A 27,004-nucleotide genomic window follows, 5' to 3' on the forward strand; every position below is an offset into this window, starting at 1 on the left:
AAACACACAGAGGCGCCGCATGGATGGGATAGGCCCACCACTGCCCCATCGGTTTTAAGCTCGTTTAAGTGACTTTTATTCTATTGGCGCCTCTGGAAAGCTTCTACATATAGCTATAGTAGTGCTGGCAGAATTGCTATCATTAATTTCGGTGTCTGCAATAGCTGGACCCCAAATGACGAGGTCAAAAGGACAAATTAGTTAATTTAGTATGGGAATATATTCTGTTCCCCTAGATTACCTAGCGCAGGGAGAGCCGTCTCTCTCGACTTCTCCCTGCACCCAAATTACAGCTGGCCAGGACATACAGAAGCCCTTCTGTGCTGTGCTCCGCCCTTCAATGCTCCCCGCCACCCCTGCTGCGCTCTGCTCCCACACACTTTGCCCCTACCTTGCTCTATCACTGTCTCCGCCTCTGCCCTGCTCCGCCCTACCACTGCCGCACTACGCCCCACCCCTGCCACTACTGCACCCTCTTCCTTCTTGCCTGGATTTTGCTTCCTGTTCCATTTACCAGTGCTGCTGACAGCCAGATGAGGGGCAGTGACCCTACTACAGGCCAGATACTTGGCAAAGCACTTATACAGGTCTTATCAATGTTTACATGCTTCACTGCTTTCTTTCACCCTGCCAGGAAGAATTGACCTCACTTCCTGTCACTTTGACAGCAGGGATTCTAGTTTGAGCCCGCGGAATTCACCAGGAAAGGAAGTGAGTAAAAGCTGCCAGATTCTGCTTCCTCGAACAGAATAAGAGGCGCGACTGATCTCCAGAGATGCGTACACAGACATGCCTGCCTCCTGTATGCTGCCGCATTTGATTGGTCGGTTTCCAAGCTGGATACATTTGCATAACATTTGCACCAACTTGGAAATATTAGCCTGGACATTACCAGGTACACGCATAGAGAAAAGTCCAGGGACATTTTTCAGGGACAGAGCTCAGAGCAGTCCCTGAAGGTGAAGGATGTCTGCTTGCTTTCTGACTGGGGAGAGTGCAGTGAGCACTGGCCAATGAGAATGAGGCGTGGCACGCGTGGGTGTCATAGCGACTTATATGAGAGCGCTGAGCTTGCTGTTCAGAGTTGGTTTCTCCGCACGGTTTATCCCACCCTACCAAATTTTTGTAACAGAAAAGGAATGAAATCCTGCTCTTCTCATATCCCATTGTGTGAGGGAACTGATGGCTCGGCAGTTCTGCCTGCCCAGCCCTTCCCTGATTAACCGTTCCCCAGCCGGCCCCGGGCACAGAACTCGTTGTGACGCAGGCCGCACGCTGCTAACAGGCAGCGACAGAAGCCCATAAACTGCCTGCCAGCCCGGTGACCACGCCAATAAAGGGCCTCAGTGTTGCCTTCATGTTACAGGGAACTCTGATGGCTTTTATTGAAAGAGGCCGTTGAGGCTGTTTCTTGAACCTGTAATTTGGCTAGCTTGTATTTACCCCTTATAAAATGTGATTTATGTGACTTGTGTGGAACGCTGAGCATCTACAGCATTTCTATATGTAACAGTACACCGCTTTTAAAATGATCCGAATTGTTTAAAGGCAGACTCCAGCCAATTCGCTTTTTATGTTTTGTTTTTTTTACTTTAAGGCCGGTTTCACAGTGGGACGTTACAGGCGCACGTTAGAGCAGCCTGTAACGCACCCCACCGCACAGCAATGAAAAATCAATGGGCTGTTCACAGTGCCCACGTTGCGTTATATTGTAACGCAGCACGTCTACATAACGTACTGCATGCTGTACCTGACACGCGGCTAAGCCGCGTTAGACTGTTTGCACATGCTCAGTGGGGGGCGGAGAGGAGGCGGGGAGATGCAGCTACAGGAGCAGCGCACATGGCTACTTAATATGCACTGCACTGGCGGCTGCTGATTGGCCAGCGGGACCACGTGATGCGGAGTGTCTCACTCCGCATTACGAGGTCCCGCCAGCCAATCGGCACCACTCTGGGAGACCTTATAGGGATAGAGCCGCCTAACGCGGCTCACTCTAACGTCCTCTCCCGCACCACCATGCGTTGCGTTAGGGGCACGGTATGCAACCTTAACGTCTCCTCTAACGCAATGTCCTGGTGTGAAAGAGGCCTTAGTCAAAGTAGAATGTGAGTGGGTTAAATGGCAAACCATGGCTATTGTCAGGGCTGTGGATTTGGTACAAAAATCATCCGACTCCTCAGTTTATGAAACCACCGACTCCGACACCAGGTACCCAAAATTACTCCGACTGCAACGCTGACTCCACAGCCCTGGCTATTGGTTTGTTTTTGTTTTTTGTTTGCATCCACTCTTTGCCTGGGTTATATCAGAACTAAATAGGGGTTGCTGCAGGGGCGGTTCTTGCCCCGAGTAAAAAATTGTCTGGTCCTAAGGGAGCGCCTTTCCTGGTTTGCAAAAAAGTTCAGGAATAGTGCTGCTCTTATGCCTGTTGCACACAATGCCATTTTCCATCAGATTGACAGTTCGAATTGATTATTTCCGATCGGAAAAAACGATCGGAAATCAGATCCAGCCTTTTGGAATTAATCGATTCGATCAATCTGATGGAAAATTGCATTGTGTGTACCAGACATAGGATATCAAAACTCATGGACAAGCATGTGATGAATTTGATCAGGCTGTAGATTTTGAAGTCTCTTGATTTTCTGGTCATGTACTAGCAGGAAGTGATCACAGCCAATTGGAGCCTTTCAGATCTGTCACCTGATAATCACATGATCATGAGTTCCGCTACACAGGAGGGACTCCATTTAGTAAATTAGGAGCCGTGTTGCTGCAGCCGTGTGTAACTCTCCAGCGAGAGGTTTCTGATGCACGCTGTCCATCCCAGATTCAGTGTGAGTTGCTTGTGACTGAAACAACACTCTAAAACTCTAAAACCCCTCTATAATCGGGAAACCGCTAGCATTTTGCACGAGTGATTTTACTGCGATTGGCGTGATAAAAAAACTGGACACTTCCGCGATTTAGAGCGATCGCACTCAGCGCTTTACTAAGCACTGTACCGCGATCACTCTAGAATCGCAGCAAAAATGCTGCAGGAAACGCCAATCGCGGCAGTAAGAACACTGTCATAGGTTAGAATAGCACTAGGGCTTTGGCGATTAGCGGGAATCGCCCGCTAATCGCCCTAGTGTGAATGGACCCTCAAGCTAGTTCACACCAACAATCGCAAAACGCAACCGGCGATTTTTGCCTCACGGGCGCGAGAAGCACATCATAATTGCTCCATAATTGCATGCAGCACGTTACAAGAATCAATGCTCAAATAGTGTCATTGGCAAAGTGCCGCAGCAAAGCGCTAAAACGCCAGAAAAGCACCACTTTGTGAACAGGCCCAAACTCTGTCAGCAATCCTCTCTATATTGTTATATGACCTGGGGAGGCAGACTATTGCCACCTAGCAGAGAACTTTTAAATAAACCAGCACAGTTTTCTGAATTGCTCGTTCTATACGGATCTCTGAACTCAGTAAATAAGCCCCACACTCTATTGCTTTTCAGGAGGGCTGAGTGAAATCCAATAGTATTCTATCTCAGAACTTGACTATTACATACTATTATAACCATGGCTGGTCAATGCGATGTTAATTCCAAGTTATTATTATTATTAGTGTTCTCCCCAGGCTATTTTGGACAGGCGCTCCACCCGGCTAATTTTGGTGGGCACCCGGCTGTCATTGGCTCGTCTCCTCCTCCTATGCTGTAAGTGGAGTTGCACCAGCCCTACATTCCCCCCTCACATCCCACCCGGCTACTTTTTCATGCCACCCGTCTGGGAAAAAATTCTGGTGAAAAACACTTATTTAGTCACTGCGTCTAAGAGTCCAAATGCAGGGAGTTCCTGACTTGTGAATACCTGCCAATACCAACCTCCAAACCGCTGCAATGTCGGGGACTCCCTGTACTGTGCCCATGCAGGGGAGGACCAAGGGAGAAACAGAGGACACGGGGACACAAAGGGGCATAGTGGAGGACAGAGAAGGATACAGGTAGACGCAACAGGTACAAGGGGGGATAATCCACAAGATGCCCCTTCACCATGGATGCACCAGGTTTAGTATATATATTTTTCCTCCTGGTTTCTGTCCTCTCAACCTAGGTGCGTCTTATGGTCAAGAGTGTCTTATAGTCCCAAAAATATGGTATGTTGTGCCAATATCTTCCACAGCACTGTACAGAGTATATTGTCTAGTCACTTAACTTTCCCTCGGAGGTGCTCGTAATATAACCCCTACCATAGTCATGTGTCTATGTGTGTGTTGTGCAGTGTATGTATCGTAGTCTAGGGCCAACTTAGGGGGAAGCCAATTAAAATATCTGTATGTTTTTGGGATGTGGTAGGAAACAGAAGTGCTCGGAGGAAACCCACACAGACACAGGGAGATCATATAAACTCTGTGTGGATACTGCCCTGGCTAATGCAAATGTATGCAACATGGTGTTGCTTCAATCAAAAGCAACTGTCACAACTGGCTAAAGCGCAACTGGGAATGTTCTGACTGCTCTCTCATTCTTCATCATTCTTTACACACTTCTATTCACAACCTACATTTACTGAGGATTTGTCAGACACAGGTGAGGAGGAATAAAGAGAACGGCTTAGACAGGATTCACCGCTCAGTAGTGAATTTGGAGAGAAATTCCTGAGAGGAAACAGCTGCGGGAGTGAATGAGTCACGCTGGAGGAGAGAGGACACTCACCCAGCAATGATAAAGCCTAATGCTATGACGCTGTTAGACTGCGGGCTGCCCACGTGTTTGTGTGCCTTGAATTTATGGGGAAGCTTTATTTCCGCTTTACATGAGACACGTGCCGCTGTGGATAATTACCCAGCAGTTCCATGTCACATTAATGCTGCAGTGAAGTCAGAATCCGAGGCATGAGTGAGAGAGGAAGCTGTATGTCTTTCTCATGACTGACCCCGGCCCAGTGATTAGCATCTTGTATATTTCGGGCTGGCTCGCCAAAGTATTTTAAAGAGGGGGAGTGGCACAGATGGGAATACTTTTTCAGTGACCCACAATCCGGGCTTTGTTACTCCCGGGACACCAGCCAGCCGTGTGGGTGCCACTGGACTGGGAAGAGGTGCCTGCTGGGAAAGGCAGGGACATGGGAGGGAACCGCATGGCATCAGGGGGGCTTCTAGCTGTTATAGGAATACAAGAAGACAAGTTAAAGTATTCCCCCACTCTGCTAGATCCGTTATTGCAACTCTGTTATAGGTATCAGTTTCTCCTTGTTCAGAATCTACTATGAAATGTGGCAAACATATTTTTTAATACCCTGTTCATACCTTAACGTCAGTCTAAAAGAAAACTCTAGGGGGTTGATTCACTATAACAAATAGTGTGCCTTATCAGAGTTAACTCGCCTTATCACAGGTAACTTGTCTTATCAGAGTTAACATGCCTTATCAGAGTAGCATAGCGAGCTCTATGAACTTATGCCTGCTAATTGGCAATGACGAGAGCTCCACTTGTCCTGCCCTGAGCCCCTGCGGGTTCAATCACTTTGGAGGACATTATCCCCGCACTTTGATTGGCCCAATAGGCTGCCTGTCACTTGACAGGAAACTTGATAGACAGCCTATTGGGCCAATCAAAGTGCAGGGATAATGTCCTTCAAAGTGATTGGACCCGCAGGGGCTCAGGGCAGGACGAGTGGAGCTCTCGTCATTGCCAATTAGCAGGCATGAGTTAGTAGCGATCACAATGCTACTCTGATAAGGTATGTTAACTCTAAGACAGTTAACTCTGATAAGCCACGCTATTTGTTGTAGTGAATCAAACCCTAAATGTGTTAAAAATAAAGATTTTGGTCAGTCTGTACAGAATATCAGGTCGCCCCCCCCCCATACTTCATGTTTCACATCCCTTATTATGAAGAAGCCCATTTTACATCCCTTACAGTAAAGAACCCTCAATGGAGTTTGAAAAATGAAAATCCTTCCCTTGTGTATTTAAAGCCAGATATCCCTGCTAGAGCCATTTCCAGTGATGTAAATCAGAGCGTGCTGAATGCTGATGCTGTCTGCAGATGTATCGTCTTCTTCTCCGGAAATGACGGCTGTTTTTCACCGAGGGGGTTAATTTGCATGTAAAGATGATACTGCGCTGTGTACTCTGGGCTCCTCTGTGGTTTCTGCCCATACAGGCGGCACACTCACCTCTCTGTGACACTCTGCTCATCCTTCTATGGGGGGGAGGGGGGAGGGGTGCTGGGTCTTCGCTACAGTCACAGGAAATGGCTGCATTTATAATGGGAAGATGAGAACTTTGTTTCATTTGCTATGATGAGAAAGAAATTTGAGCAAAAAGCAAAGTCTGTATCAGGCTGTCATTAGATGGTCACTTTGGGAACTTTTATTTATTTGTTTAATACGTCGGCTCTGGCTTACCCTGAATGGCCGTGTTATTCTCTGCGGAATTCCTCTGTGCCCACATCGCTCCCAAAGATTCGAGAGAAGCAGCCAGAAACATGCATATGTGATACTGTACCTGAATGTCATCTCACAAGCTCACCTAAGAGGACTTTTACCACCGCGATACGCCTGTTGTCCTGTTATTTTATCTAGCTTACTAAGTTTTCAACTCTCTTCAGGCTGGGAGGACCCCCAGTAGGTCTGTCCTGCCTGAGCTCAGGGCTTCTGATTAAAGTGGACCTGAACTCAGAACTTCCTCTCTGTTCTAAAAGATGAGCAACAGCATAAAAACCTTTAACTTCTTGCCAACTGCTCCACGCCAATTGGCGTGAACGCGGTGGCAGCCCCAGGACCGCTCAAAGCCAGTTGGCATGAAGTCCTGTGGCTGGTTTTGCAGGAGATCGTGTGCGCTGATGCGATTGCCGCTAGGAGACTGTTAGACGGCGGCAACGGCGTCTATTTACAATGTACAATGCTGCTATCTAAGGCTCCTGGGAGGTGCAGGAGCCATCGGCCGTCATTGGCTGGCGGGGGGAGAAAGGGAGGGGCATGTACAAAAAAATTGGCACATTTTATTTTAAAAATAATGGTTTATAAATGAAAAACCAATAACCCCCAGCAGTGTTCAATGCCCACCAACAGAAAGCTCTGTTGGTGGGCAGAAAAGGGTGGGGGCAGTCACTTGGGTGCTGAGTTATACGGCCCTGCAGCAAGTCCTTAAAACTGCAGTGGCCTAATTTTATAAAAAATAAATAGCCTGGTCACTGCGGTGGGGGGTGGGTGGGGGGTAAAGCCTGTGGTCCTTAAGTGTTTAAAAAAAACATTTTTTGTTACAGCTGATACAAACCCTGCAGTAAATCTGCAGTGCATCTACTTCCTGCTTTCATGGAAGCAAACATAGGGTTAAAATCCTGTGTTTACAAATTAGCTGCTATGCTGAGACAGCCAGCTGACACCGCTGAGAGCTCAAATTACAGTTGTGGTTAGTCACAGATGAGGGGGAATTAGATGGGCTAACCTCTCTAAATACATGCAGGGTGCATGCCTCTCTGTTTCTCATCAGGTCCACTTTAAAGCAAATCTGTAGTGAAAAGAAGCAAAAATCAGATACTTACCGTACCTATGGAGAAGGAAGGCTCTGGATCCTACTGAGCCTTCCCTGTCCCCTCTCAGTGTTTTTGTTTCCCCACTGTGCCCCTGGTGAAATTACGCTTCCTACGGGGACCCTCGGAAGGTGTCAAGGAGAACACTTGTATCCCCGAAGATGGACAGCTCATAACAGCGCAGTACGAAGACGCCTGTCTTAGGAGCACTCGGGTACACTGGTGCTGCCGAGGCCTTCAGAGGGCTCACAGACACGTGCGATCCTTGGGACACAAAGCACCTCAAAGAGACGAGAAGGCTTTCTGGTAAAACCCCACTCCAGCAAAAAATGTTCAATACCTATTTTGTTTTATTTCAGTTTAGCTGCCTCCATTAAAGGATGTAATTAAAATCTTATAAAATGCTTCACTGTCTGGAATTACAGCCTTCCACATAGTGGAAAGTCCCCGAGTAATATTTTAAAGAAGTATCCCAACTTCAGTTTACACTGAAACTTTGCATAGCACATTCAAACTTATATTTAACTATAAGATCTGAATAGGACAACTTTTCCTGCATGAAAACATTCAGAATTTTGACTCAAGGGGAGCTTCTTTAAAGTGTACCAGAGACGATAGAAAATAAACGTTTTATACATACCTGGGGCTTCCTCCAGCTCCATGCGCACGGATCGCTCCCACGCCGCCATCCTCAGCCTTCTGTATCGCCAGTACCGGGTCCTGTAACTTCGCCAGTCTGCGCAAGAGAAGTGCGCTCTCTACATATCTCTTAGGCGGCTGCACCTCTTTTGCGCAGACTGGCAGAAGTTATGGGACCTGGTACCGGCGAATAGAGAAGGCTGAGGACGGCGGCGTGGGAGCGATTCGTGCGCAGGGGGCTGGAGGAAGCCCCAGCTATGTATAACACTTTTATTTCATATCGTCTTTGGTTTCCTTTAAAGAAATGGAGGTTCCCGGCATGTACAGTATTGGCATGAATCCTCATGCTGTAAAAGCACCCGTCTTTGATCCGCAGTCAAGGAGGCGCGTCGTTGGCCCAGCACTTGCGCAATCTGGCTGGCTTGGCACACATACTGGGGACGGAGGTGACCGGGGGTAGTGTAGGGCATGAGGACTCCTCCCCATGCATGCCTGTGGCCTCCATTTGTACAAAGTTCACCTCAAGTATCCTTCAACCGATGTTGAATACCCTGTGAATTTCTGTAGTCTCTACTCCTCCACACGTATAGATGCCACACTTGGAAATACAAAAAGTTGTGCCCTTATCTATGTAAAATGTTAATTTACAGTATTGTCCTATTTTTGTTTACCCCATCTCCCTTACATTTTCCAATGGACAAAAAAACCCAATTTGGCCACACTTCCTGTTTTGTAATACCAACAGGAAGGGATCACCACATTACTTCTTTCTATTGCCAGCCAATAGCCAGCAGAGCGTTAAACGGATAGCAGCCATTGCCATTCTGGCCGATATGCAATTAACTTTTTTCTCCTTGGAGTTTTCCCCTAGGTGATATTTTTTACACTTGTGAATAAAATGCCTTTCAAACCACCAGCATGCAAGAAAATACTCAATTTTTTGATAGTAGTTTTTCATCTACTTTTTGGTACTTTTTCAATTGCCAAATGTTCAAAAGTTATTTAAAAGAGAAGATAAAAAATGATCTCCTAGGGGAAAACTCAGGTGAAAAAGGTTAATTGCATATGGGGCCTCTGTGTTGTCACGGGAGACGGTGACCTGCTGATACCCCACTAGAGGTCATGGGAAGTGTAGTCCGGTTTCCCATTGGTTGGTGCAGGGGGTAACATTAGCCAGCAGCTCTCGAGTTTGGATAGTGCAAGTCAAGATCCCTACACTGATATCATTAGGATGCACAAAACCATTTACCTTCATTTAGTTTGCTTTTAAATGTTTTAAAGTGAACATAGAGTGCGGTGAGGAATGTGTCTGTGGGGTTTTGTAGTAGTCCAGAGTTTATCTTAAAGGGACTCCGAGCACCTCTCATGGGCATGCTTTTAAGCCAGACGAATTCCAACAAAGTCATGCTATGTCCCCTCTGGAGGAGCCTCTTGAAATAGCCATGCGTGTCACTTCCTCTTCCTGCTTCATTCAGTGATGCACTTCTCTAACAGAGAAGACAGGGGTGACCCGGAAGTTATAGCATAGCCAAGATGGCAGCTGCGATTTTTGAATTGAAATTGACCGAAAACTATTTGGTGTAGAATGACGATTCATGCATCAAAGGAAAGAGGAGAGCACAAGCTAGAGAAAGGTATGCATCTTTTAGTACTTTGGAGTACTGGTCGGAGTCTTAAAGGCATGTCCATGAGAGGTGCTCGGAGTCTCTTTAAACCAATCAGATGTTTGTGAAAAAAAATGTTGCTTTGTGCAGAGCTGGCCTGGAAAGGATTGCTGTGATTTCTTTTTTCTACTTCATCAAAAACAGTTTTGCTTTAATTTGGTGCCCATGGGAAACAGACTTTCCAAAATACTTGAGCCGTCTGAAGACGAGGGAAATAATAGGGTATGAAATGTCAGTGCGGGAGGCAGACAATGGCTCGTTTCAGCAGAAATCTGCTTAGCGCAGGATCCTTAGGAAATGACCTGAGAATATCTTTGTTGGGCTGATTTGTTCCCCGGAGAAATGATTCCTCTGGTTAGCGCTTCTCTCCTTAGATGGCGAGTCCCCCTTCAGGACAGGAAGCTTTCATTACCACCCATTAATTGGCTTCTTGTTGGGACTTGCTGCTGGCGGCATTCCCTCGTAGAGCCGCCATAACCGTCGTTGTAGCGCAGCCACACATTCCTGCGTCATGAGGGGGTTACCCCCTGAGGATGCCAATGAGGCTTTCACCTGGCAGACGTCAGCTGTGCTACCTCAGCCCAGCCCCAGGCGGTGACCTCATGTGCCATCTGACCTGAGGGCCCAAGTTCTGCCTGTCCCGGGCTCAGGTCTCAAGGTAGCCTGTTTATGGAAGGCAATAAAGGACACCTGAAGTGAGAGGGAAATGTAGGCGTCCATATTTATATCCTTTTAAACAATGCACTTTGCCTGGCTGTATTGCTTAAACTCTGCCTCTAATACCTTTAGCAATTCAGATGAGGTGCTCTGACTGAAGTCAGACTGGATTAGCTGCATGCTTGTTTAGACACTACTGAGACCAAAGAGATCAGCAGGACTGCCAGGCAATTGGTATTGTTTAAAAGAAAAATAACCATGGCAGCCACTGTATCCTTTTTAATTCAGGTGTCCTTTAGGGCGGTTTTACAGTTGGCCATTGTGCAATGGTCCGCCCCCATCACATTGCACCGCAACACAAAAAACTTCATTCAGATGACCCTGCGGCATGGCGCACCAGTAGGGTGTATGCATGCTGCCCCTCGCCGCGTAACGTTCTCCCTGCTGGACAGGAAGTAAGTCACCGGGATTCCAGGGTTGGTGGCACCACCAACATATTTAAAATCCATGTGTCACCCATTGACTTACATTACTTCCGCTGCGTCGCCATGGAAGGCCGATAACACGCTGTTGGCTTTGTGGCGGCTCTGCGACCGATTGTGCACTTTGGCATGACGGTGTGTTACGCCCCATTGCATCACCGTTGCGTTATTCACCAGTAAAACAGGGTAACACAGCACACACTTGCAAGGCAAGTGTAAAAGGAGCCTAATGGCTCATACACACGGGGTACAGCTGTCGCCGCAACCATATGGCACGCGCGTGTTGCGGCGACAGGTCGCCCGTGTGTACTCAGAGCTGTCGCCAGGCGATTGACTTGTTCAATCGCCGGCAACAGCTGTCGTCGCAACTATCGCTAGTCCGCCGTGTGTATGCGGACTAGCGACAGCAACTCCATACACCATGTATGGAGCTTCCGGCGGGGGGAGGAACCTTCGGCGACAGCTTCCGCTGCGTCTCTGCCTTTGGACAGAGACGTGTAGACAGCTGTCGCACGGGCGGAGCTGTCACCGGGCTGTCGCGCGCGCGTCCCCTATGTGCTAGCGACTAGCCACTTTTGTCCCCCATGTGTATGTGGCTTTAAAAATGGGTGACAAGAGTGATTCATGTTAGGGCTGTGAACTGATTATGACCTTTTTATGTATCACTCTATTTTGTGCCATCTTTGTACTTTCTGCTGCTTCTCTTTGAAACACTGTGGAATGACTGAGTTTTATTTGCACCAGGTACTCAAAATTGCTCCGACTCCTCGACCTCTACTCCAACTCCGACTCCACAGCCCTGCTTAAATCTGGGACAAGGCACTATCTGCACGCAGCTTGTATGTTCTTAGCGTGTTGGTGTGGTTTTCCACTCGTCACTCTGGTTTTTTCCCACATCCCAAAAAAACGTACTGATAAGTTGAAGGTGTCCACTAATGATACCATGTTGTTGTGCAATCTTACGGTGGCCACTAACTGTCCAATTTCTAGCGAAAAAGCTTTGGAGCGATCAGAAATTCTGATTTAGATTGGTTGTAAATAATCTCAGTTGATGGGCACAATTGATTACAAACAATTACAAAAATAGTCATCCCATTGGATTTTTGTCAAATCAAAATTTGGATTTTCTTGTTGGTTGTGATAGATAGGAAGCAAGGATTGATTCGTTGATGGTGTAGTGAACGATTTTTCTTCTTTTTTTTTTTAATCAGAAACTGTACGGATATATCTCTATTCTGTTTAATGGTCTGTTTTGCTGATTATGCAGTTATATGCTGTTGGCATGTATACTAAATCAAAGTAACATGGCTCCAGTTATTAAATAGATTGTCTCTCTGTCCTTGTCCTTGTACACTATATAGCAACCTACAAGCCAACTAGCAAAAAGAAGAAAATGTATTTGTGTGTAGACATGAACCTTACAGATTCTACCAGTAAAATAAAGTTAAAGGGGCACTATGGCTAACCTCATCACCCCAAGTCCCTCCAACACAAACACCTGCATGTCCAGCAGCGTCAACGTCATGCACCGTGACCGACCAAAAGGATCCCTTACACTGCAAGTACACACACACAGCCAATCAGCCACCTCGGCCAGACCCACGCAACCGCCCCCCGCACCGCCGACACCCCCCCCCCCCCCTCCGGTCCAAGCAGACAGGCCCACTCCAACACGCAATGGCACAACCGCCAGCCCCGTGCAAGCCGCAGCCGCCGCACAGCGCAGGAAGGCACCGCACGGCCCCACCGCCCCACGCCGCCCGCCAAGGACCCCCGACCCGAAGCCGACACAGCGACGGACACCTACTGCCGTCCGCTGCCGCGGCAACCAACACCCGGCCCCCCAAGCGCGCAAAACAGCGGCGGAGCCAGCCACCAGACACAAGCGCCACTGCTGTGTCCTGCTTTGTGTCTCTTAGGGAGATCATTTTTGATTGACACCGAGTAGTTTTCAGGATGAAGAAGATAGTTCTAAATATAATTTTGCACATAGTGCCCGTGCCCGCTAGCTGACTCCACCGCCGCCCCGTGCACCCGAAAAGCCGAATGCCAGCCACCACAGCAACAGACAACAACAGGCGCCCGCCACCGTGCCAGCCCCAAACCAGGGGTCCCCAGCAAGCAGCTCGGAACGACAGAGCCGCGCAGCGCCCCCCGCGCTGCACGGCGGCCGCAGCCTGAATTTTTTTGGTGTGGACTCACTTGCCATCCATCAGTCTCAGATGGTCAGGTGTGAAGATCAAATAGTCCCGGACACCATGGGATTTAACGATTTTTCTTTTGATCAGAACTTGCTGATCGCTCAAACGATTTTTCCCTAGAAATTGGATCATTAGTGGCCACCTTTTCTGCTTCAGAGGGGCTACCTAAAATATCCATTCAAATTACACTACTTCTGTTTACTTTTCTACTACATAGACTTGTTAGAACTGTACAATCACTATTGTATCGTTAGTGGGCGCCGTCAGGGCCAGTTCACATGGGCGTTGAACCAGCATTAATTGCAATGCCTGGCGTTCGTTCTGTGTCCTCTTGCAAGGGTGAAAATGCAACGCGTTTACCGAATGGCAGGAACCAATGCTGAACTATTCTCTGCTGGTCTGCAGAGAGAAGCATTTAGCATCGGCTAAGCATGACGTCCTCCGAGCACCTGTGTGAACTGGCCCTCACACTATGATAGGGGTGTTAGACTTTTGTAGGAATTAGATAATGAGCTCCACTGAGGAGAAAACAGAAGTGCTGGAGAACATGTCACTAATATATGCATAATAATACAGAATAATATGGGGGTGACATTAGACAACAGTAGGGATTAGATTGTGAGCTCCTCTGAGGACAGTCAGTGACCTGACTATGTACTCTGTAATGTGCTGCAGGGGATGTCACTGCTATATAAATACATAATAATAATAATAATATGGCAGGACATTAGACTATGACTATGGTAGGATTAGACTGTGAGCTCCCCTGAGGACAGTCAGTGACATGACTATGTACTGTGTAATGTGCTGCAGGAGATGTCAGTGCTATATAAATACATAATAATTATATGGTAGGACATTAGCCCATGACTATGGTAGGATTAGACTGTGAGCTCCTCTGAGGACAGTCAGTGACATGACTATGTACTGTGTAATGTGCTGCAGGAGATGTCAGTGCTATATAAATACATAATAATTATATGGTAGGATTAGACTGTGAGCTCCTCTGAGGACAGTCAGTGACATGACTATGTACTCTGTAGCATGCTGCAGGAGATGTCACTGCTATATAAATACATAATAATAATATGGTAAGACATTAGACTATGACTATGGTAGGATTAGACTGTGAGCTCCTCTGAGGACAGTCAGTGACATGACCATGTACTCTGTAATGTGCTGCAGGAGATGTCACTGCTATATAAATACATAATATTAATATGGTAGGACATTAGACTATGGCTATGGTAGGATTAGACTGTGAGCTCCTCTGAGGACAGTCAGTGACATGACTATGTACTCTGTACAGTGCTGCAGAAGGTGTCAGTGCTATATATATATATATATATATATATATATATATATATATATATATATATATATATATATATATATATATATATATATATATATATATATATATATATATATATATATACATAATAATGATGATATGGTAGAAGGTTACACTATGACTATGGTAGGTATTAGATTGTGAGCTTCCTCTGAGGACAGGCAGTGACATGACTATGTACTCTGTAAAGTGCTGCAGAAGATGTCAGTGCTATATAAATACATAATAATAATATGGTAGGACATTAGACTATGACTATGGTAGGATTAGAGTGTGAGCTCCTCTGAGGACAGTCAATGACATGACTATGTACTCTGTACAGTGCTGCAGAAGATGTCACCGCTATATAAATGCATAATAATGATGATATGGTAGAAGGTTACACTATGACTATGGTAGGTATTAGATTGTGAGCTCCTCTGAGGACAGTCAGTGACATGACTATGTACTCTGTAAAGTGCTGCAGAAGATGGCAGTGCTATATAAATACATAATAATAATAATAATATGGTAGGACATTAGACTAGGACTGTGGCAGGATTAGATTGTAAGCTTTTCTGAGGACAGCCAGTGACACGACTATGCACTCTGTAAAGTGCTGCAGAAGATTACAGTGCTATATAAATGCATAATAATAATATGGTAGGACATTAGACTAGGACTATGGTAGGGATTAGATTGTGAGCTCCTCTGACCAGTAACATGTCTATGTAAAGAGTTGCAGAGGATGTCAGTGCTATAGAAATACATGGCATTAATAATAATTTGTTACGGTTATTCCTGGCAGAGAAGCCACATAACAGCTGGAAGTGACGAGGCTGATCTCTGACGCCTGTCACTGCTGCACGTCTGTCAGCTGAGGATGGAGAGAAGTTGGCACAAGGGGGGGGGGGCGGGATGTCTGTGGCGCCAAGAAAGACTGACTCAGGAGAAGGATGAGGCAGATAAGGCGATCATCGTCAGATTTTTGTGTTTGATTTCCTGTTCTGTGGTGTGAGGTCCATGCAGATGGCAGAGTAACATTCCCATATAAAATACTGTGAGGTATCTGCTCTCCAAGGGGAACAGCACAAGAAATAAGACGACATGGAAAACTCATGGCTAACCTAGAATGGTTTCATAGGATTTTTCTTTATCATTTGTGAGTGGTAAAGTGATTGTATTGCTGTCTGTGTCCCGGACGGTGAAATTCCCCTGAACTTCTGTTGACCCCTACAGCTCTTTACAGTAAGGCTCGGACCGCATTGGGGCCGGATCGCAAACGGCCAGCTGGAGCGGACAGTGTAGGATCTGCTCCGTTGAAGTCCTTGTAGAGATAAGTGGATGGTTTCCCCCATAGACCTCTATAGGAAACACATTTGCATAACTGAAAAAATGTGCAGGCCGGGACTTGGCGTTTTTGGCCGCGTTGGGTCCAGGGAATCTGATGCAAACACACATGTGTTAACGATTCCTTTTATTATCATGGGATCTTTTGACATATCTGTTGCCGGTCTGTAAAACTGACATATTTTGGCTCTTGTGTGAACCTAAAGCCTGGTGCCCACTACACATTTGTGTGGATCAGATAGTAAAAATGCTGCAAAATCGCTCTTGTATAGCGATTGAAAAGTGATTTTGCAGCGCTCCTATCTCTTTTGTATTGGAGCGCAATCTCTCTAAAATGCTGATGAACTGGCAATTGTGATTTAGCAAAATTGCAATTACTGCTGTAGGATCACCTCCATTGATTTTCTTTAGCCTAAAGCTGTAGCTGGCCCAGTTCTTAAAGGACACCCGAGGTGAAAATTAATGAAATAAACCATTGTATCTATCCTCCTTCTCCTAAAAATGACTTTTTTAAGATATATTACAGTTTTATTTTATATTTAAAATTACTTTTTAAGTTTGCGATCGCTTTGAAAAGCGGTGCTTGGGCTATTTTTGAGGTTATTTGCCTCAATAGAAGGTATAGGAAAAATGCAAAACGCTCACAAAATCGCTTTGGCAAGCGTTTGTGTGAGTGTTTTAAAAAAATACATTGGCCTCAATTCACTAAGCTTATCTCCTGTCTTTAATAACTCTTCTAGAGTTGTTACCATGGTGATAAGGCATGTAGTATTCAGGAAACATTTTACCTCAGGCAAACCTAAAGTTAACTCTTCTGTCTTTAAGTTAACTCTTCAATCCTTAAAATAACTCCAGAGTTAAAGACAGGCTGTTAATTAACTGCGTGTGAAAAGAACTACAGAGGAGGTAAATTGACTACAGAGGAGGTAAATTAACTACAGAGGAGGTAACGTAAGGAATGAAGAGATAACTCTCTCTTATGTGGAGGTAAGTTTTCTCTTGCCTTATTATCTCCAGCGTAATCTTAGTGAATTGAGGCTATTGTATTTATTTTTTCTGGAGCAAAAGACGGAAGCGTTCTGCAAAAGCATTTACAAAAACGCCCACAAAAATGCAAATTATCTGAAGTGTGGAAACCAAATACCCGGAATAATTTGTGATTTCAGCTATAGTTGGTCGATAAGATGCTAATAATCCTTATTTTCATGCAAATAAGTGAAAATTGTAGGCAGCTGGGAATTGGGCACTTCCTGCTATTTTTGATTGGCCCAATTCCAAACTGAATACAAGCATTTTCATGCAAGACGGAAATTTCTCTGATTTCTCTCTCGTCCCTGTCTGGGTAAAGCGGTGTTGTGGGAAAATCTTTTTCAGTTTCTAAAGACTTTTATTGAAGATGGTCAATAGAAAATGCAAAACATACAAATTAGGTTCAAAGGGAATTTGCAAACATAAGCACTCCTAGTGCTCTGACCCTCCGACATGTCATAGTTAACGCATACCTGAAATGTCAGCTTCAGGCTCAGTCAACCTACACACATTGTGTATCATCAATGCAGTGAATTCAGGTCCTCTTTGGAAGCCAAACCTGATATAAACTAAGAATCTCCTGCATTTTGGTTCCCTGCCTTTAGGCTGGTTTCACAGTGGGACGTTAAAGTCCCACGTTACAGCAGCCAGTAACGCAGCCTAACTCACAGCACTGTAAAATCAATGTGCTGTTCACAGTGCCCACGTTGCGTTACATAGTAACGCAGCACGTTAAAAACAAAGTGCTGCATGCTGTACGGTATACTGGGCTAAGCAGCATTAGACTGTTTGCACATGCTCAGTAATGTTGGAGGAGGAGGTCTCCCCTCCTCCTCCTCCTCCTCCCTCCTCCCTCCTCCATGGCCAGCCACATGGCTAATTAATATTCACTGCACTGTGGTGACTGGTGGTGGGACTGTAGTGTTGTCTGGGTCATGAACGAATCGTTCATTTGATCCGGATCCTTTTTGTGAGTCGAATCATCCGGATCATCACAATGAAAGATTCGGTTCACAGTGGATGTCTGTCTGGAAGAATCAGGAACATACAGAATGTACAGTGCAGGGAAGTCCTGTCCTGCTAGTCATTTCACCCAGTCTGCTTCCCTAGTAAAATGATTCAAATGATTCGGTTCAAAGATCCGGATCTTTTCAATGATCCGTTTTCAAATGATCCGAATCCTTAAAAAGATCCGGACTTCCTATCACTAACCTGGAGCCGCTGCTTTCAGAGCTGCATAATGCAGCTCAATCTGACGTCCAACTTGAACACCACCATGCGTTGCGTTAGGGGCACGTTATGCGACCATAACGTCCCCTAAAACGCAACGTCTTGGTGGGAAAGTAGCCTTAAGGAAACCTGAAGCGAGATGGAAATGGAGGCTGCCATATTTATTTCCTTTTAAACCATACCAGTTGCTGGGCAGTCCTGCATCAGTACTGTCTGAATCACACACCTCAAACAAGCATGCAGCTAATCTTGTCACACTTAAGTCAGAAACAGCTGATCTGCATATGCTCAGGGTCTATGGCAAAATTTATAAGAGGCAGAGGATCAGCAGGATAGCCAGGGAACTAGTATGACAGCCTCCATATGCCTCTCACTTCAGTTGTCCTTTTAAAGGGGAGCTGTCGTGAAAATCTGAAAATGTCAAACGCATACAAATAAGTACATTTCTTCCAGAGTAAAATGAGCTATACATTTCTCTCCTATGTTGCTGTCACTTACAGTAGTATTAGAAATCTGACATTATCTACAGGTTTTGGGTTAGACTCTCAGCATGGCCTTTATTTTTTTTATAAAGGCATTCCCTGAAAACGATTTATACAAAGATGCTGGCCAGCCTCCCTGCTCACTGCACACGGTTTTGGCAGTTGGACGGAGCAACTGCCATTCACTAAGCACTTTTAAAAATAAAGAAAACCCTGAGAACCTCCCATGAGAAGATGGGCTAGTCCAAAATCTGTCAGTAAAGTCAGATTTCTACTACTTACTGTAAGTGACAGCAACATAGGAGAAAAGTAATTTATGGCTCATTTTACTCTGGAAGGAACATACTTCTTATTTGTATTTGTTTACGCGACAGAGGTCCTTTAAGCATGATTCTATTTGCCTGAATGTGGGATTGATGAGTCCCCTGGGCCTTGCTGGTTCCTGACCCGGCCTGGTGTGCAGTGGCTGCACTGATTACATGGGCTCCATTCACAAGGAAGGCTGACAGTCCTGGTTGCTGGTGTGACCGGAGAGCTGCTCCGCCTCCTTTTGTTTGGGAAGCCCCTGTATGTCTTATTACTGACACTTTATTGTGGCCGGTGAAAAGGCTGCATTGTCCTCGGTGACGCAGGATGTGGGGGCCGCTCTTCCATTCAGTCTGCTGATCCCAGGCCTGAAAAATGTGCAAACGCGCTTGTTAATTTCTCATCATTGCTCCATAAAGATCAGTGCAGGGCAAGCGTGGAAAATGCCACGGCTGTTTTACACAGATTTCTGCGTGCTTTTCAGCAGTGTTTCCTTACTTCGCAGGAAGTGTGTGTGTGTGTGTGTGTATATGTATGTGTGTATGTATGTGTATGTGTGTATATATATATATATATATATATATATATATATATATATATATATATATATATATATTATATCTGCAGCTGTACTGCTAATGTGTCATACACTCAGTTATTGTTGCCTTAAAGGATACCCGAGGTGACATGAGATAGACATGTGTATGTACAGTGCCCAGCACACAAATAACTAAGCTGTTTCTTTTTGTTTTCTTTATCTGCCTGAAAGAGTTAAATATCAGGTATATAAGTGGCTGACTCAGTCCTGACTCAGACAGGAAGTGACTCCAGTGTGACCCTCACTGATAAGGAATTACAACTATAAAACACTTTGCTTGCAGAAAATGGCTCCTGAGAGCAGGAAAGAGATAAAAAGGGTCAATGGTTCATTGATTTTAGTTCTGGCATACTTCTATGAATCTGTCATTGAGCAAAAACAATAAAACAGTAAAAGCTTAAAAAGTAGATTTAAATATAAAATAAAACGGTGGAATATTTTAAAAAGTCATTTTTAGGAGAGGGAAGATAGATACCATTGTTTATTTCATTAGTTTATTTTCAGCTCGGGTGTCCTTTAATGATCATAGATGGATAGTTAGGGTGATAGTTTGGGTGGTGAGTGTTGTGCAGACACGCTGTTTGGTTATGTGCTGTGTAATGGAGAGGGATGGCGGGATAATTAGTAGGGAAATCGGAGTCTTTACATGTAATGGAAATGGGGCAGAGGAGTACACATAAGCTGATTACAATAGGCCAGGTTAACGGTAAATGCACTACATCAGCCTATCAGTTGCTACGTAAATGATGTGCCTTTTTCAGTGGAGAGGCAGTGCATCGATTTTGAGCTAACAATGGGTGGAGCATTGTTAGTACTGAACGGTGCAACATCTGAGCAGCAGTTGAGTGTAAACATCCTTGAAGGGCACCTGAAGTGAGAGGGATATGCTGCCATATTTATTTCCTTTTACACAATGCACATTGCCTGCCTGTCTTGCTCACCGTCTGCCTCTAATATTTTTAGCCATAGACCCTGAACAAGCATGCAGATCAGGTTTTGACTGAAGCGTGACTGGTTTTGCTGCATGCTTGTTTCAGCAGACACCACTGGTGCAGGAAAGATCAGCAGGGCAGCCAGGAAAATGGTATTGTTTATAAGGAAATAAATATGGAAGCGTCCATATCCCTCTCACTTGCGATGCCCCGTCCGCCTAGTTTACTTTAAGCAGCCCTAGTTTACTATCGGTACAGTTAGAATAGTAGCTTATACTGTACATACTGGGTGTAGCAAATCCGCACACACTGCAGTGAGTCTACTACCAGTATAGGCACATAGTAACTGCTTATAGTGTATATACCAGAGCATTGTTCTCCCCAGACATTTTTTCCAGCCAGGTGGCATGAAAAATTAGCCGGGTGAGTCGTGATGAGAGAATGCAGAGCTTCTGTGCACAACTCTGCTTTAAGCATAGGAGGAGCTGAGCCGATGACAGCCGGGTGCTCACCAAAACTAGCCAGGTGGAACACCTGGCTAAAAGAGCCTGGGGAGAACACTGCCGGAGGCAGCAAAGATCAGCACACCATGCAGCTAGTTTACAATCAGTAGCATCTGACACTGTACATACTAAGTTTAACATTCATTATTTTACAATGGGTCCAAATCTCTGCTCTTCCTATTTCAGTAAGCCAGCACCTATTCAGTAAGGAGTTCTTGGGCGAGACTCCCTAACACTGCTACTGCCTACTGAGTGTGCTCTCGTGGCTGCCTTGCAAGCGCTATACAAATACTACAATTATTATTATATATGGCATTTTTTAATTCACCTCCCTGGTGGTATAATTACTTCTGGATTTTAGGGTCAATAAGCAATTTTTTTTTCACATTAAACCCTAAAAATCATACCACTAGAAAAATCTGTGGCAGCCCTGCACATTACTTTCCTCCTATGGATCCAGCTCGGGGGTTACAGCTCCGAGCTGGGGATTTCCGGCCCGAGCCTGACTCATGGTTACCGCTAAGGAGGTTAAAGCTCTATTCACTTAAAGGGCTACTGTAGGGGGGTCGGGGGAAAATGAGCTGAACTTACCCGGGGCTTCTAATGGTCCCCCGCAGACATCCTGTGTTGGCGCAGCCGCTCACCGATGCTCCGGCCCCGCCTCCGGTTCACTTCTGGAATTTCTGACTTTAAAGTCTGAAAACTACTGCGCCTGCGTTGCCGTGTCCTCGATCCCGCTGACGTCACCAGGAGTGTACTGCACAGACACAGACCATACTGGGCCTGCGCTGTGTGCTCTTGATGACATCAGCGGGATCGAGGACATGGCAACGCAGTCGCAGTGGTTTTCTGACTTTCAAGTCTGAAATTCCAGAAGTGAACCGGAGGCGGGGCCAAGCATCGGTGAGTGGCTGCGCCAACACAGGATGTCTGCGGGGGACCATTAGAAGCCCCGGTTAAGTTCAGCTCATTTTCCCCCGACCCTCCTACAGTATCCCTTTAAGGTGGACACACTATACAATTTTTTAAATATGTGTTCAATTCAAGACTAGCAATACATTTTTCTGACTGATTTGTATCATTTTAAAAATCGGACCAATGTACCCCACACCTATGTTCAATTTTTCCCCAATCACGATTGAAATAATTGAAAGCTCAGAAAAAAATTGATTGGATCTGTATGTCAAGTAATTGACAATCGATCACACACCATACAGTTCTTGATAAAATTGGTCTGAAATTTCCAACATGTCCAATCTCCCCCCCCAAAAAAAATGGGAAATCCTATCGGATTTATCGATTGAAAAAAAAGAAAAGCGCTCGATTTTTTTGGGACAACCGATCGAAATTAACGAGTTGGCAAAAAATTGGATCTTTTAATTGTGTGGTGTGTGGCCATTACACACTGGTAGATAGCAGAGATTTTTTCCCCCCTCTTAGAAATCCGATGCACTCTCCAGGGGTGAGTCTGTATGTACGGAAAGGTCAAGGCTGTTCTCGGAATGGAGGCACCGCAATGTTTTCAGGCAGGTTGCAGACCGGCGTTTATATGGAAAGTTTCTCATCAGCTGTGCTCTCCTTGTCTCTCCCTCTGCAGGATTCCCAGTCTCTAGACAGCTGCATTCAGAAGACCCTCTCCTCGCTGTACCATCCATTTGAGTTCACCGCTGCCACCGTCCTCTGCCAGGTCCTGGATGTTGTGGAGAAGACCTACCGCGGAGACGGCCTCGGCTATCTCATCGACTTCCTGATCCCTGCCAAGCGGGTGCTGCAGGAGCTGCAGCAGGAGACCTGTGTAAGTAGCCAGGGGAAGCTGACCACTTCCTGCCATGTGTTGTACCAGCCTTCCTTTATAAATAGACTCTTATTTCTCCAATATAATCCAGAAGGGAATTATGGAAACGGCAAACGATATACTGTATATACTCGATAGCAAAGTATAGCTAATATCTCTGTATTTAAAGGACAACTGAAGTGAGTGGAATATGGAGGCTGCAATATTTTATTTATTGTATTTATAAAGTGACAACATATTACGCAGCGCTGGACTTTAAGATTACAGACAAAATTTAGGGGTGACATACAGCAATATGACAATACAGGAATACATGCAAACCTGATCATGCAGAACAGAATGAGTACAAGGTAATGCTTAGTCACTGGATGGGAGCATGGAGATTAGGCAAGTCGGGTTCACTCAGATCCATAGGAGGGGTGTGCGGTAATGGAGGTGTGTGAACAGGTAGGAGGAGATAAGGAGGAGGACCCTGCCCGAAGGCTTACAGTCTAGAGGGAGAGGTGGAGACATGAAAGGTAGGGGACCAGAGCTGCCGGTTTAGAGCACCAGTGAGGGGGGTAGGCCAGAGTGAAAAGGTGAGTTTTGAGGGCCTTCTTGAAGATGTTGAAGTAGGGGGGAACCCTAATGGGGGGGAGGTAGGGAGTTCCATAGTGTTGGAGCAGCTCTTGAGAAGTTCTGGAGGCATGCATGGGATTGGGTGATGCAGGGGGCGGTCAGGTGAAGTTCATTGGAGGAGCTGAGTGAGCGGCTAGGCGTGTACCTCTGGGCCATTGGAAATGTAGGTTGGACAGGATTTGTAGGTCAGACACATTGGCCTCAATTGACTAAGCTCATCTCCTGTCTTTAATAACTCTTCTAGAGTTGTTACCATGGTGATAAGGCATGTAGTATTCAGGAAACATTTTACCTCAGGCAAGCCTAAAGTTAACTCTTCTGTCTTTAAGTTAACTCTTCAATCCTTAAAATAACTCCAGAGTTAAAGACAGGCTGTTTATTAACTGCGTGTGAAAATAACTACAGAGGAGGTAAATTAACTACAGAGGAGGTAACTTAACTACAACTTAACTACAGAGGAGGTAACTTAACTATAGAGGAGGTAAATTAACTACAGAGGAGGTAACTTAAGGAATGAAGAGATAAGATAACTCTCTCTTATGTGGAGGTAAGTTTTCTCTTGCCTTATTATCTCCAGCATGATCTTAGTGAATTGAGGCCAGTATCTTGAATCTGATTCTGTACTGAATAGGAAGCCAGTGGAGGGATTCACAGAGGGGAGCCCTGCTGATCTTTCATGCATCATGAGTTGCATAGTGCATAGTGTTGGAATCTGAAGCAAGCTTGCAGCAAATGTAGTCAATCTTAACCACTTAAGGTCCCCAGGCTTAACCCCCCATAACGACCAGGCTCTTTATTTGCTCAGCAGGGCTGTGCAGTTTTTTCAGCCTCCTGCACAACCCAGCTATGGAGCCCAGCGATCGGACTCGCCTTGTTCTGTACCTAAGGGGACATGCCGTCGGAGGTGTCCGATCGCTGTGACAGGTTTTTTTTTATTCAGCGTGTACGAGGCTGTTTCTCGCGCCTCCCTCTCCTTTCCTCCTCCTCTCCGTGTTCTGTATAGAACAGGACGACGATCCGTCCTGTTCTCCGCCTCTCATAGGCATCAGCCTATGAGAGCGCAGCGATCCCGAGCCAATCAGAGTCCGGGGATCGCCAATCTGGTACAGCGCTTCCGGAGACCGCTGCGCTGTGCGGATATAAACACAGGGGATTTCTTTCCCCTTTCATTTACAAACAGCCTGCTAGCCGCGATCGGCGGCTAGTAGGCTAATCACGGAGCTTCGCTCGGTGAACTGGCAGGGAATGATCGCGCATGCGCGGCCGTTCCCTGTGAAACTGCAGCTCCAGAACCTGATGCCAATCGGCGTTAGGCGGTCCTGGGGCTGACGATGCGGTCACGCCCATCAGCGTGACGCGGTCGTTATGTAGTTAAAGGAGATTTTAACGGAATGAAAAGTTGCCCAGTTCCTTACAAGGGGCTTCTTCCAGTCCCCTAAAGTCTTCCTGGTCTCTCGCCGTCATCCCACGCTGCTTGGTTTCCCCGGTGTCCCTCTCTGAACGCTGGATGGCCCCATGCCGTGTGTCTCCTGCAACATGCTCCTGTAGGCGGAGCATGGAATCATGGCGAGGGTTCAGGAGGACTCCATTGGGCTGAGAGAAGCCCCAGGTAAGGCACTGGGAAATATTTTATTCAGTTAAGTGTCACTTTAAGATTAACGCCTGATCTGCTTCATGCTTGTTCAGGGTCTGTGACCAGTGATGAGCAATGGATGAGATAACACCTATTCGGATTTCATCTAGGTAATTAAATCACCTGTGCGGGTGGGCGAAGGGGGGTTAATCTTACCCATCAGGCGTCTTCTTAGTTCCGTCCCTCGGTGCCTCCCACGATGTGTTCCAAGCTGTGGTCACGTGATTACAAACACTTCCGGGTTGAAGGAGGAAGTATTTGTAGTCACGTGACGCGCTTGGAACGCAGAACTGATACGATTTTGTTAGAACTGATACGATTAGCTGCATGCTTGTTTCTGGTGTTATTCAGACACTACTGCAGCCAAACAGATCAGCAGGGCTGCCTTGCAACTGGCATTGTTTAAAAGGAAATACATATGGCAGCCTCCATATCACTCTCTCACTTCATTTGTCTTAAGTTAGTGTTAAGGAGCTCGTACACTATTAATTTTTTTTCCAGTAGTTATTCCAATCTAATTCTGGCCAAAATTTATTGAAATTATATATTGGACAGATTGCCTGGCTGTCATACTGAACGTCTGTTTCCAATACTTAGTCCCAGACCCTGAACAAGCATGCAGATCAGGTGATCTGAGTGAAGTTGCTGCATGCTTGTTACCGGTGTGTGATTCAGACACTACTGCACCCAATGAGATTAGCAGGACTGCCAGGCAACTGGTATTGTTTTAAAAGGAAATATCGCAACCACCAGTCCCTCTCAGTTCAGGTGTCCTTTGGTAACTCTTGATGCCTGAGCAGCCCCAAACTCATTGTTTTTGTTGTTCACCCCTCTCACCGTTCCTGTGGGAAGCTGATCCGTTGTGCACCAATCATTGCCTCAAATAGCAACAGAATGCATTGCAGGGCTTATGGCTAGTGGTGCATCTGTACAGCATAGAGCCCTGAATAGTCACCCAAGGGGAAATAATTTCCCTATCCCTGCCGCTTAATTATCGCATATATGTATTTGGCTTAAAGGGGAGCAGTCAGCCATACTAATTCAGAAAAAAAACACATCTATTAGTAGATAAATACTTCCTCTACTTCAGGGGTCTCAAACTCGCGGCCCGCGGGCCATTTGCGGCCCTCGATACAATATTTTGTGGCCCTCGCCGGCAAAAGCTTCCTTATAGTTCGCTTCAGTGCTCCCAAGTAATCCGCCGCATCCCCGCTGCTAAAGAAGGGCTGCAGAGCCCCCAAATTGCCCGGGGGGGGGGGAGGGGGGCAATACGCCGGCATTTCCTGGAAGGGGGGCAGAGCTTTCAGCTTCAGCTCTGCCCCTCCTGACGTTAATCGCCGCACATATAGCCGCCTCTCCCCACCCCTCTCTGTGAAGGAAGAGTGAGAGGGACGGGCAGAGGCGGCGATGCGCAGTGATTGTGAAATTCCTTATGCGGCCCAGCCTCATCCTGACTTTGCCTCCTGCGGCCCCAAGGGATATTGAGTTTGAGACCCCTGCTCTACTTATATAACATACACTGTATGTCCTACGTGTATGTTAACCCCAGGGGCGTAGCAATAGGGGTTGCAGAGGTTGCGACCGCATCAGGGCCCTTCCTCAACTACAGTATTAGCTCTCTATTGGTCCTTTGCTCATAATAATCACTTCTATAGATACTTTGAACAGTGGTAATCATTAACAAGCTGTTCCCCATCCCCTTCTTACACCTCTGACACTGTAGTTGTCATTGGCAGGTTGTGGTGCGCCGTATCAATTGTTATGTATAGAGTGCTTGGGGGGCCCCCATTGTAAAACTTGCATCGGGGCCCACAGCTCCTTAGCTACACCACTGGGTAACCCATTTATTTATTGTGCAGCGCTGTACAATATGTTGGCGCTTTATAAATACAATAAATAATAATAATATATGTACGGCGCTGTCCACGTTTTGATTTTAGTGATTTTTCTACAGTAAAAAAAAATAGAGAAAATCCTTCTTAGCATTTCCCATTTTAACTGTAACTATTTTGAAGCCAGTTC

The 27,004-nt window shown here is 45.9% G+C and overlaps 1 protein-coding gene across 2 annotated transcripts in view; it reads left to right on the top strand.

Moving 5' to 3' along the window:
• Positions 1–27,004, top strand: part of PLEKHG4 (pleckstrin homology and RhoGEF domain containing G4) — a 202,385-nt gene that overhangs the window by 29,937 nt on the left and 145,444 nt on the right. For both annotated transcript variants that reach the window (XM_068260278.1, XM_068260277.1), the window contains exon 2: positions 22,534–22,731. In XM_068260278.1, coding sequence (XP_068116379.1) covers positions 22,534–22,731 — 198 coding nt within the window. The remainder of the gene's footprint in view (positions 1–22,533; positions 22,732–27,004) is intronic.

This window comes from Hyperolius riggenbachi, chromosome 11 (assembly GCF_040937935.1).
Source record: "Hyperolius riggenbachi isolate aHypRig1 chromosome 11, aHypRig1.pri, whole genome shotgun sequence".
NCBI classification, from domain to species: Eukaryota; Metazoa; Chordata; class Amphibia; order Anura; family Hyperoliidae; genus Hyperolius; species Hyperolius riggenbachi.